The 15,316-nt window shown below is 38.4% G+C and overlaps 1 protein-coding gene across 4 annotated transcripts in view; it reads right to left on the bottom strand.

Moving 5' to 3' along the window:
- Window positions 1–15,316, bottom strand: part of traf3ip1 (TNF receptor-associated factor 3 interacting protein 1) — a 40,537-nt gene that overhangs the window by 14,561 nt on the left and 10,660 nt on the right. The window contains exons 3-15 of one of the 4 annotated variants that reach the window (XM_079822513.1): window positions 11,618–11,779; window positions 8,710–8,838; window positions 8,056–8,481; window positions 7,698–7,778; window positions 7,540–7,560; window positions 5,790–5,813; window positions 5,558–5,633; window positions 5,282–5,302; window positions 2,998–3,082; window positions 2,478–2,564; window positions 751–880; window positions 632–668; window positions 415–488 (exon numbers count right to left, since the gene is read on the bottom strand). In XM_079822513.1, coding sequence (XP_079678639.1) covers window positions 415–488; window positions 632–668; window positions 751–880; window positions 2,478–2,564; window positions 2,998–3,082; window positions 5,282–5,302; window positions 5,558–5,633; window positions 5,790–5,813; window positions 7,540–7,560; window positions 7,698–7,778; window positions 8,056–8,481; window positions 8,710–8,838; window positions 11,618–11,779 — 1,353 coding nt within the window. The remainder of the gene's footprint in view (window positions 1–414; window positions 489–631; window positions 669–750; window positions 881–2,477; window positions 2,565–2,997; window positions 3,083–5,281; window positions 5,303–5,557; window positions 5,634–5,789; window positions 5,814–7,539; window positions 7,561–7,697; window positions 7,779–8,055; window positions 8,482–8,709; window positions 8,839–11,617; window positions 11,780–15,316) is intronic. The other 3 variants (XM_079822514.1, XM_079822515.1, XM_079822516.1) reach the window with 3 other exon arrangements.

Genomic DNA, 15,316 nt, shown 5'->3' with positions numbered 1-15,316 from the left:
CCACAATTGTTAACCATGTTAACCACAAAAATATCTAAACAGCATGTACGGAGCCATCATGCTTATTTTACCCTAATTATTTAAGCTCAGCTGAACAGAATAACACTTCAATGGCTCCGAGGGACTGCAATTACATTTCTCCACTCCATTTGCAAAGTTGCTTTCTTTAGTAAACTGATGGTGCACTGGGTCAGGCTTTGGAAATAAAAAGAGAGAGACAGACACATCCCTGAGGTATTGTTCACAGCACAAAAATGCTTATTCCCTTGATGAAGAGATTTTGAAATGCATTTACTCATGTTACTGGAATTTTGTTGTCAAAAATAAAATAAATCATGGGCCGTGTGAGATGGAATAGCACCGCCACCTAGTGGAATTAATGGGAACAACAAGGAGCTTAAAACAATGTCATACCTGTTCTTTTGACTTTGTGGATGGAGATGATTCATAGTCTTTTTTTGTCTCCAGGATTTTTTTCACAAGCCCACCTATGAACAAATGAAAACAATTCAATATTTTAGGATTTTTATTTATTCCCCCTCCTCAAGTGTGTCTTTAAATGGTTAATTCACAACTGTCATCATTTTTGAATTTTTATTTCAGGCTGTTATTATTATTGGACATTACTCACCATGTTTGTCATCCCCTTGCAGTTCAAGTGAATTACGCTGTAATAAAAAAAGTCAATTTAGTCTGAATCAAGCAGATTTTTTACCTAAATACTGCATGCCTATAGAGCGCCTACACTACCTCCATTTCCGGTATGTCAGGGGGAGGCGGAACTGCCTCAACCACAAAATGCCCATCTTCATCATCCTCATCTTCAGAGAGCTTCTTGTCATCCAAAATGACCGTTGCGGGGGTCTTGCCACTGCCCAGCCTAAGACAATCCAGTCATGCTTAAATTCAACTTGAGGAGTTCAAACGTTTGGGGGTCAGTAAGACTTTTTTTGTGTGTGTGTGAAAGCAATTAATCATTTTATTTAGCAAGGATGCAGCAAAGTGAAAGTAAACACATTTACATTGCAACAAAATATTTACTTTTAAACTTTGTTAATCAAAGAACAAAAATATTAACAGTACAACTGTTTTCAACCTTGACAATAATAAGAAACATTTCTTGAGCACAGAGGGTCCGTTCTTCGCACCTCACTAACTCAGTTAGCAGGATTTGATTGTTGACGGTTTGGCATGATCTTGGATTGTTTGGTTCTTCGAAGCTCATCCTGAACTTGAAGTCATAGCAACAGGTCCGGAAGCTTAAACTTGCTCGGGAGCAGCTTATTTCATGTAAACAGGATTAGCTTGCATCTTCTTAAGCGCCGTTGATACTTAAAGTTTGTCCCAATCACTGCTACTTTATTACAAGAGTTCCTTACTGAACCAGGGGCAATAATACCTTTAAATAATAACAACAATAATAATAATATAAAAGTGTATTTGAAAATAATATGATAATGTTGTGTAGTATAATACTATGGACACAACCACTTGATTGAGAGATCTATTTTTGATCTTTGAGTCTTACACACATTGTACAGTTAATCTGAGCCATGCATTAATTTCAGTGGTGACGGACATGGCTTGATGCAACGCAAGAGATGCAGAGAACTTGATCTTGACCCTAAAGAAACTTAAATTAATGCTGTCACGTAACAAATATGCTTCAAATCTGCTGATTGAATTAAAAATTAAAAGGAATTGCCATTTACAACATTGAAATAAAAATGTAAAGGGTGTACAAATGCTATAAAATCGTGAATATAAATCAATGGGAAATGGAATCATGGACATTTCATATATGTATTATAACTTTTATGTTGTTTTGGTCGCTTGGCTGTTTCCTTATAAAGGTCCAGAAATTCATTGTGTTTTTTTTATTTTTATTTATTAACAAGACAGAATATAAAAAAAAAAAATACAGAATTTGTCAAGTTTTTTGCCAGGTGGCTTTTTAACTTGACGCCAACCAATCGCTGCATTACTGATTGTTGTTTCGAGTATCGATACATCTGCCCACTTCAGGGAACACAGGAACACGCAGTAATCTTAGACAATTTAATTCAGATATTTTAATCCAATCTGCAAATTCATTTGAAGAACCAAATTAGCCAGAGATCAGTTATCACGGTTAAAAGATCAGTCAAATCATCTCTGATGTATTAAGCGACGTACGAAGAACGGACCCCAGATCAGCATATTAGAATAATTTCTGAAGGATCATGTGACACTGAAGACTGGAAGCTTCCGCCACAAAATATCTCACACAGTTTATATCTCGCAAAAGTTTATATTCTGAGAAAAAGTCTCAAGACTCAATTCTAACTTTTTCAGTAAACTCCTACTTTTTTTCTCAGAATTGTAAGACAAACTCAGAAACCCCCTACCTGTGGAAAAATCACTAACGCAGCCCGCTTGTGGCTTACTTCTTTAATATAAAGTGGGAAACTGAGAGCCTGATGAGCGAGATCTCTCACCTCTCTGCTGGGGTCACATCAGCGTAGCTCTCCTGTCGCTTGACGCGGGGGGCTGCCGGTCGAGCGCTGCTGGGCCGTGGTAATCTTCTACTCACATAAACATTGCAAACAAAAGAAGAACAAATATGCTCACATTAAATACACAAGCGCTTTTGTAATGTGTGCGTGTGACTTTATGCGTGGGGAGTTTAAGTAACGTCAAGTTCCTATATGGCTAAATGCTTACAGAAATAGTCCTGAGAACAAGAGTAATGATCTGGATGAGAGTGATATCTATCTTGTGGTTTGGTCTTGCGGTACAGTGATGTGAAAGCAGGGGATTTGCATCAGTGACTTCCACTGCCAGACAATCTCTCATGGGAACATACATGATACACTCCATTCACCCACAATCCCCTCAGCACATTATCACACTGGGTTACTTTGTTATCACTGGACGGAAATTTAGCCATTTATTATTTTTTAAATCAACACACTTATGGGATCATTAGCACAGAAAGAAAAAAAGAAAGAAAAGAACCTGTGTGTTGTTTGAGGTAGCACAGAATCCGTTGCTTCTCCATTCTCAATGAGGACTGGTTTCTCTGCTGAAGGGATGTCTCCTTCTGGAAGAAAAAAATGTTTTGGAGGTTTACAGAAAGGGTCTAAATTAATTTATTAAGTCAAGGGGATTCTGAATTTGAATTAATGAGTATTTAGCTGTATTTTTTTCTTCTATGACTATATACTTCGGAGCAGCTCAGTTTGCAGTAAACGCTGCGTTTGAGTAGCTTATAATGTGCATTTCAAAACGGAACATGCAGCAGCCATCTTCCCAAATTTGTAATATAATAATAATAATATAAAATGGATATAGTCCATAAAAACAGTGAATGTAGCCTGGGACAAATTTTATATATGACAAAAAGTATGATGAGTATGACAAAATATGATGTTTGGGTTAAATCATGTAGCCCTACACACATAGCGAACCAGGAGTTCTTTGAAAAAAAATAAAAGAGACACACACATACATTATAAATTGCAACACCAATTTTATCAGGAAAAAAACGATTAAAACTGTTTGATAAATCTGTTAAATAGTTTGCTGGCCAGCCCTTGCGCAAGTCACCGGCCATTAAATTAGCTAACTGCATGATTTGTATATGTAGATTTCTGAAACACATTACTTGCACACAGTCACCTCTGATAACAGATCACTCTGAATGTTTATAGACACATGCATTTTCTGTAAAGCTGCTTTGAAACAAGATGTATAGTGAAAAGTGCTGTACAAATAAATGTTGTTGTTTTTTTGGACTTCCGGTGAGAGTACACTGTGCAAGCTTGGCTGCCGGGGCTGTATGTTTGTTTTGGTTTCGTCTTGTTTAAAATGTATGTTTCTCCATGCTTCACAGTTATAAAATGGACCACAACCTAATGATTATGATTTTGTGATTGCGATGTGCTCCGCTTTGCTGCTTGCTGTGGTGTCTCATCCGGCCTATCTGAATCCACCGGCCTGCCTACCTGATGCTGTTTGCAGTGTCATTGCTGCAAACGGAGAACCTGCATCTTTGCCGTGGTTCCTATAGTCATCCCGTTTGGACATTCAAGATGCAGTTTCGACGCAGGTTGCTTGGTTACTTCATTTGAACTCTACTGCTCATTCTGTTTGGACTGTTGGGTCAGATATTTGTATATTTTTCACTCCGAACTATGCATTTGAGTCAGATTCCATGATCATCCGTGGTGTTTGATGTGTATACTGTAGTGTTGTAGTATTTGAGACCGGTCTTAAGACCATTTTTTTACGGTCTTGGTCTTGTCTCGGTCTCGACCACATTTGTACTCTGTCTTGTCTTGGTCTCAGACTACAAGGACTCTGGATTTTGTTTCAAGACCAGTCAAGACCACAACTGCTGGGATATTAATAAATTGCCAGAGCATTTTCTGATTTATTTATTGGGTAATTTCATTTGATTGGTAACAGGTCTATATAGTGTCTTATTCTACTGATATTTATTGATTAAAAATAAGTACTTACAGACTTCAGACTTACACACCCTCCAAAAGCTTACGTTCTGCAAGTGAACGACGCCTTGTGGTGCCATCCCATAGAGGCATGAAATGACTCTCAAGGACCTTTTCCTGGACCGTTCCCACCTGGTGGAATGACCTGCCTATCTCAATTCGGGCAGCCGAGTCTGTAGCCATTTTCAAAAAACATCTAAAAGACACACCTTTTCCAGCAGCACCTGACCAATCAAGAATAGCACTTATCATTCTATTCAATTTCTGTTTGTCTATTTATATATATTTTTTTAAAGTTCTGTCCTTTGTGTTCTGTGCTAGATTAACTGAGACGTGTTACAGCACTTGCATATTGTTGCCCTTGACTGTTTTAGTTGCTTCTATTGCTCTCATTTGTAAGTCGCTTTGGATAAAAGCATCTGCTATATGACTAAATGTAAATGTAAATGCAAGTAATTTCTCAGGCGGTAATGTGGATCTTTATGAATTTAAGGAGTGCTGGTCTCGACTCGGTCTCGTCCTGCCATGGTCTTGTCTTGGTCTCAACCCCTCAAAGTCTTGGTCTTGTCTTGGTCTCAACACACATTGGTCTTGGTCTCGGATTAGGTGGTCTTGACTACAACACTAGTATACTGTATAGTTTCTTGTATTTGTCCTGTTTTTTTATGTATTTTCAGTTGTTGATTGTAAAGCGAATTGCAATATAAATGAAACTTATTTTAATTATTGGGTTGGTACAGGTATGGTTGGTACCCTGGTAACAGGTATTCATGAAATAAAACAACACTCACCTCCTTCGCTGTCAGTCTCCTCTGAAACAGAGATACACAATTCATGTTAAAACAACATCTGATGTGCTGCTGTGATGTTCATCATGGTGTTAAAAACTGTTTTACAGTTTTAATAATCCTACATTAATCAGTTTGTTTAGACTGGGTTTGTAAAATTTTTATTTTGTGCGTTCAGTCTCGAAACAACTAAACAGATTTAGTTGGAAATGCATCAACACATTAATGCACTGTACATCAATAATTAATAGGGTCTGTTAAGGAAGACATGTTTAGTACCTTGACCTTTTGTTTTGGGCCACCGCCTCTGTCCTTTAGCCGATGAGGGCCTTGGGATCCGGGAAGGACTCTCAGCCTGAAAGGAATGAGGAAAGACATTTACTTACATGTATTATAACTAGGAGTTCTGATATCATTCAAGATCACCTGAGCCTTCTTTTCATTACAAACACTTTGACATGAAACATTATCATAGGAGGAAACAGATTCACTTGGGACAAACAGAAATTACCTGGATTTCAGAGAAATCTGTAGGCTGAATGTAAAAACGCAACAGAGATCCTTAAGACTTTCACATTTACGTTTTTAGTACACTTGCTTTAAACAGCTGCAACACTAGCCAAAGCAAAAAAGCTCACTACTCCCAATGAGAAGCCACAGAAGCTGCAAAGACACATGGACGTGGAGCAACATGTCCCACAAAACTATTTAGCCAGACAATGCATGAAGCTACAATACCAGTCAATCTGGGTGTATCAAAGGGTACTTGCTAAACAAAGCACGTAGGATTACGGATCTAAATAAACCCTTAAAGGGATAGTTCACTCCAAAATGAAAATGTGCTGTTAATTTACTCATCCCTCAGGCCTTCGACAAAGAGAGTTTTCTTATTTAATAGAACAGAAAATATTTTTTTAGCTGAAACTGTGGTCGTTGGTGATTCATATAATGCAAGCCCGAGCTTCCTATCGCATGATGACTTATGAGTGGGAACTCAAGTGTTCAGAATCTGTGAAAAATGCGGATCCAGGCCCTTCCTCTCTGCTGTACACAAACACAGCGTCATAATGTGAGAGGAAGCTCACTCTCCAGACTACCATGAACATGCTCAGGACTGTTTGCAGAGGCTGTGGTAATAATGCTGTAAATAAATGTTCAGTTTCTTGCACAAACCGATTGTTTTGATTCATAAGACATCAATGTATCACCAGGAGCCACGGGTATTAGTTTTGTTTTTGCTGTAATGTTTTTTTGACTCTCAAAGTGACGGTAGCCATTGACTTGATACTTTAGTTTTCAGCTTGAATCGCCTTAGGGGGAGTAAATTAACAGCAAATTTTCATTTTTGGGTGAACTATCCCTTTAAAAACAGACCTAAAAAACTGTGAGAAACGACTCAGCGGCCAAAGATATTCATCTGACTTAAGACTGACTGCTAAAATATAGCCGAACCATTTGATTTGACAACGAGAGTGCATGTTTTCTGTCGCCTGTGCACAAAAAGCCCCATGTAAGACATTCTCAAAAATGCAGTATACTACAAGCATGTGATGCATTCCATGAATGTATGTGTGTAAAATACAAATTTACTGAAAAAAAAAATCTGTTCAAACACTTCTATTGAAAGCTTTATTGATTTAATTACTAAATAACTTTGGTCCATTATACATAAAAAGCAGGAGAGTCTAGAAGTTTGTGAACTTATGCCTGTGTCCGGTCAGGGTCCGGGGTCCAGTCAGGGTCCGGGTCAGTAAGATTTTTTTCAAACAAAATTAATACCTTTATTCTACAAGAATGCATTAAATTGATCAGTAATTTTTACCCAGTTACAAAGAAAATATATTCCATAAAAATATTAAGGAGCACAACTGTTTTAAGTTGTGACATAAATAATAATAAGAAATTTCTGAAGGATCATGTGACACTGAAGAAAATTCAGCTTTGACATCACAGGAATAAATTACATTAAAAAAAATCCGTTTTAAAATGTACTGATATTTTACAATATTACTGTTTGTATGAGTGACATCTTTTAAAAACATTTTAAAAATCTTACAAACCTCAAACTTTTGCCTCGGGACCAGAGAAAATTCTTACCTATTGTCTCAACTCGGGCAGAGCCATTTATCTAATGCTACTTGTCAGGGCCTGATAAGACAAGCTCTACCATCAAGACTGCCCTTGTGCAATGCTAAATATGCAAAACACCTATTATTCCACAGCCAAGCAAAGCAGGCACTGAAATCACAAAAGACTCGTACCTCCAGTTCACCGCCCTCCGCCTCCAATTCCGAAGAACAAAGACAAGAATAAAGAACCATGAGGAACATTACGTCAACAAGCCTCATTGATGACCCATTCCTTGAACAAACGTAAAGGGCGTAAACAGAGTAAAGCACAGGGTTGTGAGCAAACTTACCTCTTCTGCTTCGGCCACATGTGTTTTACTTGCAACCTCTGGCTGAGGCTTTGACTTGCTGATCTCCTCTGCTGCCTTGATCTATGGAAAAAGTCAAGTTGTTATAGCGCATTAAAAGCTGAGAAAGACTTATTCACAAGTGTAGCAGCACATACATTTGCATTGAGGTCTAGAAATAGTACAGAACATTCAATATTTTTTCACTTTATGTAAAACTTTTCACAATCTGTATTTTAAGAGCAAGAGAGCTACTTTAGAAATCTGGACTGGACAAAAAAGGCTGGAAAATTTGTAATTTGTCTACCCTTGTGGCTGATGAGTAAAAAAGCTACAGAGTCATAAAATCGGTTGAGCAAACCTTTCTATCGCCTCTGTCCTTCAGCTTCTCCTCGGTCTCTCTGTGTCGTACTTTCTCTTTTTCTCTCTCCCTTCGTTTCTCGCGCTCGCGATCTCTCTCCTTGTCTCGTTCTTTGTCTTTGTGAGTTTCCCGTTCTCTTTTCTTATCCCTTTCTTTATCTCGCTCCCTCTCCTTGTCTTTGTTGCGGTCCTTCTCCTTCTCTTTCTCTCGCTCACGCTCCTTCTCTCTGGCCTTGTCTTTCTCCCGATCCCGGCTCTTGTCCTTGTCCTTGTCTCTGTCTTTTGTCCTGTCTCTTTCGCGGCCCTTGTCAGACCTCTCGCCATCTTGTCGGCGGTCCTTGTCGTCCCTCTTGCTCTCATGATCTTTCGGTTGATCTGGAACTTTCTGCTCTCTGCTTCCGCTGCTCTCCTTAATGCCCTTCCTCTCCTGAACCAGAAAATACATAAAATTTTTACTTACATTACAATAAACAAAACAAGGTATGCAAGTAATGTATAATAAACTAGTCATTAGTGCTAAAAATAACCGATTCAAAAAGTGAAAGAAAAGGACATAACAAAAACGCCTAAGAGGGACAAGTTGAGGAATGAATAGTGATTTAAGACAACAGAAAATTCTGGTTTGGCTGAAAAGGTCACATCAAGCAGATCTCACCTCTCGGTCTCGGTGGCGCTCCCTCCCCTCTCTGTTCTCCTTGTCCTGGGATCTGGAGGTGCTGGGCTTCCCCTTCAGATCCAGCTTGTCTCCTGCTAACACCCGCCTAACAGCCTCGTCACTGGAGAGCTAGAACAAGGACAGTACACTCTGTTTAACAACAAATTAACATAATGAACACAAGCAACCCTCTGCATGCTCTTAGACCAAAAAAAAAATGGATTCAGGGTTTAGTTCATCAAGAGTTAGGCTAATTGAGCAGAAGGGGGAGTATAATGGTTTATTTATTATCTGGGCTGCAAGATCCAATTCATGAACAATCATCACTGCATCCAAGGGGATTCTCCCTGGAATAAATAGACTATGAGCCATTTTGGATACAAACATCAGTTTAACATGCATGCACACAAAGATTTTCTGTAAAGCTGCTTTGAAACGATGTATAGAAAAGTGCTATACAAATAAATTTGACGACTAAATGGCAAATAAAGATTTTTTAAAGAAACAACAAAACTAGTATTGTGGGTGATCAATGTGATCAATATTATTTTAGTATTATTTTCTCATTGTATAATTTTACCATTATTGTATTTAGCTTTTATTTTAATTTTTTCAGTTCTCATTTTATTTTAGTTTAAGTTTTAATCATTTTGTCTTATAAATATATAAATATATATATATAAAATAATGGTAATATGGTATAATTATTTAGATTGAGTTTATATTTTATTTCAGTTTTATGTTAGTAATTTTAGTGTACTAAGAGCCCTCAGGTCGCAAGTCTATGGGATTATTTTTTCTTGCCCAATTGAATTTTATTATCCACCAGTAGGGCTGTAACGATTTGACCAAAAATAAAAACCTCGATTAATTGAACATTTGACCTCGATTACGATTAATGAACGATTATTTTGCTCTTTTTTTTTGCCCTCATAAGGTTGAGTAAGTTCACTGATAAGGTTTGTACTGTAAATATTTTCTACTATTAAAAGGTGGAATTTTTTTTTTCTAATGAAAAAGTGCATTTCTTTGTGATTTTAAAATACTTGAAGGAAACGGTTCACTTTCAGCAGTTATTGTCTATGGGGCAGATTTCTGTTGTACATCAGATACAGATAAATTAACACAGTAGACCTATATTACATTTATTTGAATGCATTAATGAGAGTGTGATTGTGTGTGTGAATTACTCTTACTGTCTCTATTCATTATGAAGCTGTGGTTTGTACTTACTTCAAAGGTATTAAAATGTATGCCTATAACGGTTGAGTTTCTAACTTTAATGACTTCACTTTAAAGTGCGTTTCTGCGCGCGATCTTCACGTGATGTGCGAGCTTCTGTCTGAGAGTTCGTTTGTCACAATATATCAGGCATTAGTTCAACATAATACACATCTGATGGTAGAAACTCGCTTTAATGTTCAAACTGGCAGGGCTTAAACCACATACAAATGACAAAGCTTTGTGAGGACGCAGGTGAAAGAGGTCCGCCTTCAGGGCGCGCGTGTTGTCAGAGACGCGACACTCGGCTCTCTGTCTGACTGAAAAAAGCTGAGCACTGAACGGATAAGTTTTCCGTATTGTTGTTTTTGAATAGTGCACAATCGCTTTAAATATTGAAACTGGCAAGCCTTTAAACGCATTTACTTGACAAATTTTATGAGCACGAAAGTGAAAGCAGCTTCGGGGCTTGTGTGCGCCATCTGTGTGCGTGTGTGTCAGCGCGTAGGCTATAAGAACATCAATTAACTGACCAGTATAAACTGTGTAAAACATGCAGTTACTATAGTGATTCTGAGCATCTATATGAGCATCTCTCTGTGTGCCTTCAAACTGCACTTGATGTGACTGACGGGGCGGAGTCACGTGAAAACCGAAATAACCGACATGGGAAAAATACGTTGGTTAGAGGTTCTGAATGTCGGTTTCGGTTATTTTTCGATTAATCGTACAGCCCTATCCACTAGGTGAAAAAACTGTCTAATTGAAAGTCAACAGCAGCTCTCCTCAACAAACTGCACAATTTGGGTATCACTTATGTCCACAGCACAAAGAATGTGAGATAGGTTACACAATGAAGTTTAATCCTTAAATTTAAGGGTTAATTTTCTTCTTTTTTCATGTTGATGCCAATGCCATAAAAGCAGTTGAATGTGCACAAGCTAGACAGAAGGAAAGGAAAGCGAATAGTAACTTTCGGACTGTTCCTCACAGAAACCTATCATATGTCTTCTGAAGGCTTGGAATATAATGGACTACTTTATGATCAGTTTATGGTACTTTTTGTCCCTCTTGAAGATTGACAACCCCTTGTCATTACATAGAAAAAGTGCACCAACAACATTTTTCCCCAAAATACATTCTTTTGGGTTCCACAGAAAAAAGAAACGAGTAATTAATGACAATTTTCATTTTTGGGTTACCTATCAACATCACCACTTTCACCTGAAGTTTCCATTCAAGTTACCTACAATCATCCAGGAGCAACATGAGGTCAAATGTGTATCTCAAAGACATAAAAGTGACAGAGCAGGATTGTTGATTTTCCAGTACCTGTCAACCCTGCAATCTCTGTTTTAACTGGCTATCACCACTGTGACACTTTCATTGTCTTTTTCTCTTGTGACCTATAAAATATCCCAGTGTGCTGTAGAGCAGGAGTGCTCTCATTCAGCGCAATGTTCACGCCTGCTCTTTGCCCTGTAGGCATCAGTGGGTTCCCCTGGCAATGTTCCATCACTCCTTAACCTTCAAAAAAGCTCAAGGGTGCAATTAAAATGAATACATCTATAAATTACCCCCTGCTTGGACATCATTAGTCTGGAGTCATTCACTAGTTAAATAGCTTTAAGCGAATCTGGCAGGACAGAAGTACAGTAGCTGAGTGGTCTTTAATCGGAGGACTGACCTTGTTGAGACAGCACTTAGCAATGACCTGCAGCAGCTCATTGGTCTTCTCTGGTTCGTGTCCGGCTACGATCCGTGCAGGTTTGGCAGCCAAGGGCTCTCCACTAACTAGCATCACCACATCGATGGCCTTCTGAAGGAATGCTATTTTTGAGTCTTTGTCCTGCAGGGCAAATGAAGAGAACTGAGACGTTAAAACAGAATTGCAAGCATAACGCGTGTCTGTTTTCAAACAAGTTTCAAACACTGCCCCAGGCTTCTGTCGTTCAAACAGACCCAAAACGCACTCCACTGGATAAGCCAAGGTTGTCGTTGCTAGCCCGGTTGGGGCACTTCAACGAACAGATTGCAATTTAGTCTGGGGAAACCAAGGGTGCAGAAAATACAAATTGGACAAATCTTTAGGGTTTGGATTTTCAACCTTGACAGAACCAGGGGCACCAATCCAGTGACATTCAATATAAAAACAATAATTTACTTTCATCAAAGGCATCAATAAACATTACCTTATAATGCTCATCATTAATGGACCATATAATCTTATTAAAAAAAAATTCATTATCTTATATATTTAGAAATCTATACATTTTGAAAGATATAGAAAATGTTTAAATTTGAAAGAAAATCTTATGTTTTGAGTCAGTGAGGTTTTGTAAAGGAAATTAATACTTTTATCCAGCAAAAAAAATGATCAAAACTGAGAGTAAAGACATTTATAGCTGCTTTTCCACTGTTCTCATTGCGTAACCGTTGTATTCCGTGCCGATCCAGGCCAGCTGGTACAGTTCTGGTTTCATTTTCTACTGTGAGACTTTGGAATGTCATACAAAAGCGTCAGCCGTTGCCTTGATAACACAACAGTTTACTGATGGTGTAAATAACGACCACATTATGGAGGATAATCAGATATTTCTTTTAATTTTATGATTGATTTGTGTTTACGTTGCTCAAATAGCACGCTTAGCCAGCTAAAGAGAAACTGGTAGCCAGGCAACAGACAAGTGACCAATCCTGAGTGGCGACGTCACTTCATTGATTCTACCAGCACGGTTCAGCACAATAAGACAACCGTGCCGAGAATCCAGTGCCGAGAAAGGTTTGTAATCGTGCCGTGCCGTACCAGGCTCAAATGGAAACACAACTGGAACCGTTCCTTACCATTCTAAGAACCGTTCGGCCCAACGGTGGAAAAGCAGCTAAAGTTACAAAATATTTGTACTTCAAATAAATGCTGTTCTTTTGAACTTTCTATTCATCGAAGAATCTTGTTTCAAATAATGTTTAATGATTTCCACAAAAATATTAACTGTTTTCAGCATTGATAATAATAAGAAATGTTTCCTTAGCATTAAATCGGCATATTAGAATGAATCGTGGATAATGTGACACTGAAGCCAGGAGTAGTGGCTGCAAATATTCAGCTTTGCCATCACATAAATAAATTACATTTAAAATATATATTACATATCTATATTACAACAGAAAAGGACATTTTACATTTTTATTAAATAAATGCAGCCTTGGTGAGCAGAAGAGACTTCTTTCAAAAACAATTAAAAAAATCTTACAAACAAAAAGTTGTGTATATCTCTATCCCAGGGTTAAAAAGAGTGAACTTTTTGCAGCTCCAATCATTGATACAAACTGTGATCATGTGCATGCATTTGTGAAAAGCTTAAACAAGAAAAACAGAACAATTACACACTTTATAGTAGCACAATTGAACAATCAAAGATGATCTGTAACTTTATCTTATCATGTATTCATCTGTTGTGTCAGTCTCACTCCTCATAAAACATGCATACCAAACTTGGGCAAATTTAGAACATTGCGACAGAATATCAGTATAGGATCCCTGATTATATGTTCCATAAATATGCTATGTCAAGGAAATAATATAACTTTTTTTTTTCTAATTTAATGAAACAAAGATTTTAGCTTAGTTACATTAGGCTTAGACTTAATTGCACAGTACACAAAGAACCTAAAGTTATCCTGATGCTTTAAACACAACAGTACATACATCATCACCGGCAGCTTGATGATGCGTCCACTCCATTAAACCCTCTTTTTCTGTATTTCTGCTTTGCTGGTTATGATGAAGTGCAACTGTCTGTATTGCCATTTAATGCTTTCATACTTCATGAGGTTCCTAATGAGGCCCCAGCGGCAGAACAACCTGTATGCTTGCTGATGTGATCTGTTATGATTTTACACGTTGACCAGCGTTTAATATCCAACTACTGGCTACACAATATCCATGCGATCAGAATGTTTCACAAGGCTAATCAGTGAAAGGGGCGAATTTCCTGAAAACATGATTGTGCAATATACATTTCAAGACCAAATAAAAAAATAAAAAATTTGCACAAAACAAAGCCCATTTCAGGGGTCTGTTCTTCGTACCTCGCTTAATACATCTGAGATGATTTGACAGATCCCAGATCGTGATAACTGATCTCTGGCAAATTTGGTTCTTCAAACAAATTTGCGGATTGGATTAAAATATCTGGATTAAATTGTCTAAGATTACGGCGTGTTCCTGTGTTCCCTGAAGAGGGCAGATGTATCGATACTCGAAACCACGATCAGTGCAGCGATTGGCTGGCGGCAAGACAGCAACGTAAAGGCATGTACACACCGGGACGAATATCACGCGCGCTTATCGCCAGCGTTTTTCGGCGCGTCTTGAGTGATCACACCAAATCGATTTTCACTGGCGATGCGCCGAAAGAACGTGCAAATTCAGTAGATAGCGCTCCCGGTACACAAGGTGGTGCTGCGGCACTTTGCGCCTCTGACACTCGCTTGTTACACAAAAGAAGAGGAGAGACAGTATTTACGTGCTTGCCAAAACCATAGACATATTATGTCTATGGCCAAAACCATTCACACACTTTTTGCTAACTGGCAAGCAGCTCATCTTCTTCTTTGTCTACTTACTACTTCTTCGTCGTATCAATGTGTGCTCGGCAAGACCGTTTTGTCCTTGAGCGCCACCAAGTCGTGTTTTACTGTCACTTCAGCAGCTCCAGGCACGTGAACAAAAGCGTTGATCTCATTGGTCGGCCAGTTTTTAATGCGTCGCGTCAAAATAAAAAAACGAACCCGAGGCGTTTAAAAAAAAAATTACGCTTTTACACCTGCCGTTTTGCGCGTCGGTGTGCACACTCACATTGGCGCCCTTTGTTTACTCACGAGGCGTGAAACGTCGCCGATAAATGCGCGCGAAAATAGTCCCGGTGTGAACAGGCCTTAATGACGTCATAAAATTAAAAAAGCCACCTGGCAAAAAACGTAACAAATTTAAACAAATTTCTGGACCTTTACACCATGTCCTAACTACACGCGACGCGATAAGATTCCAGCGACAAGCTACTTCGACGCGACTACGAGATGCGACAAATCAATCAAAAACCACCACAACCAATCAGAACAGCGTGTGGGAGCGAGGCTCTCGCGGCAAGTGCACGGCACCAGAGATCAATCTTGACGGCTCTCGCAAGGAAATGGATAAGTAGCCAACAATAATCAAATTCACAAATATTACACCATTTAAACATTACTAAAATACATACTGAGTTACTAAAACAATCTGTGTCATAGAATATACTTTTGTTCACAGTCTGAATGTTCTATTTTCCATTTGTTTATTTCAAGGTCTGATGCGAATTATCCATTGTTGCTTTTAGTACACCTA

Source organism: Gobio gobio (genome assembly GCF_949357685.1).
Source record: "Gobio gobio genome assembly, chromosome: 7".
Taxonomy (NCBI): Eukaryota; Metazoa; Chordata; class Actinopteri; order Cypriniformes; family Gobionidae; genus Gobio; species Gobio gobio.
Note: the sequence above shows the minus strand (reverse complement) of the source record. Positions and strands in the feature narration are given on the sequence as shown.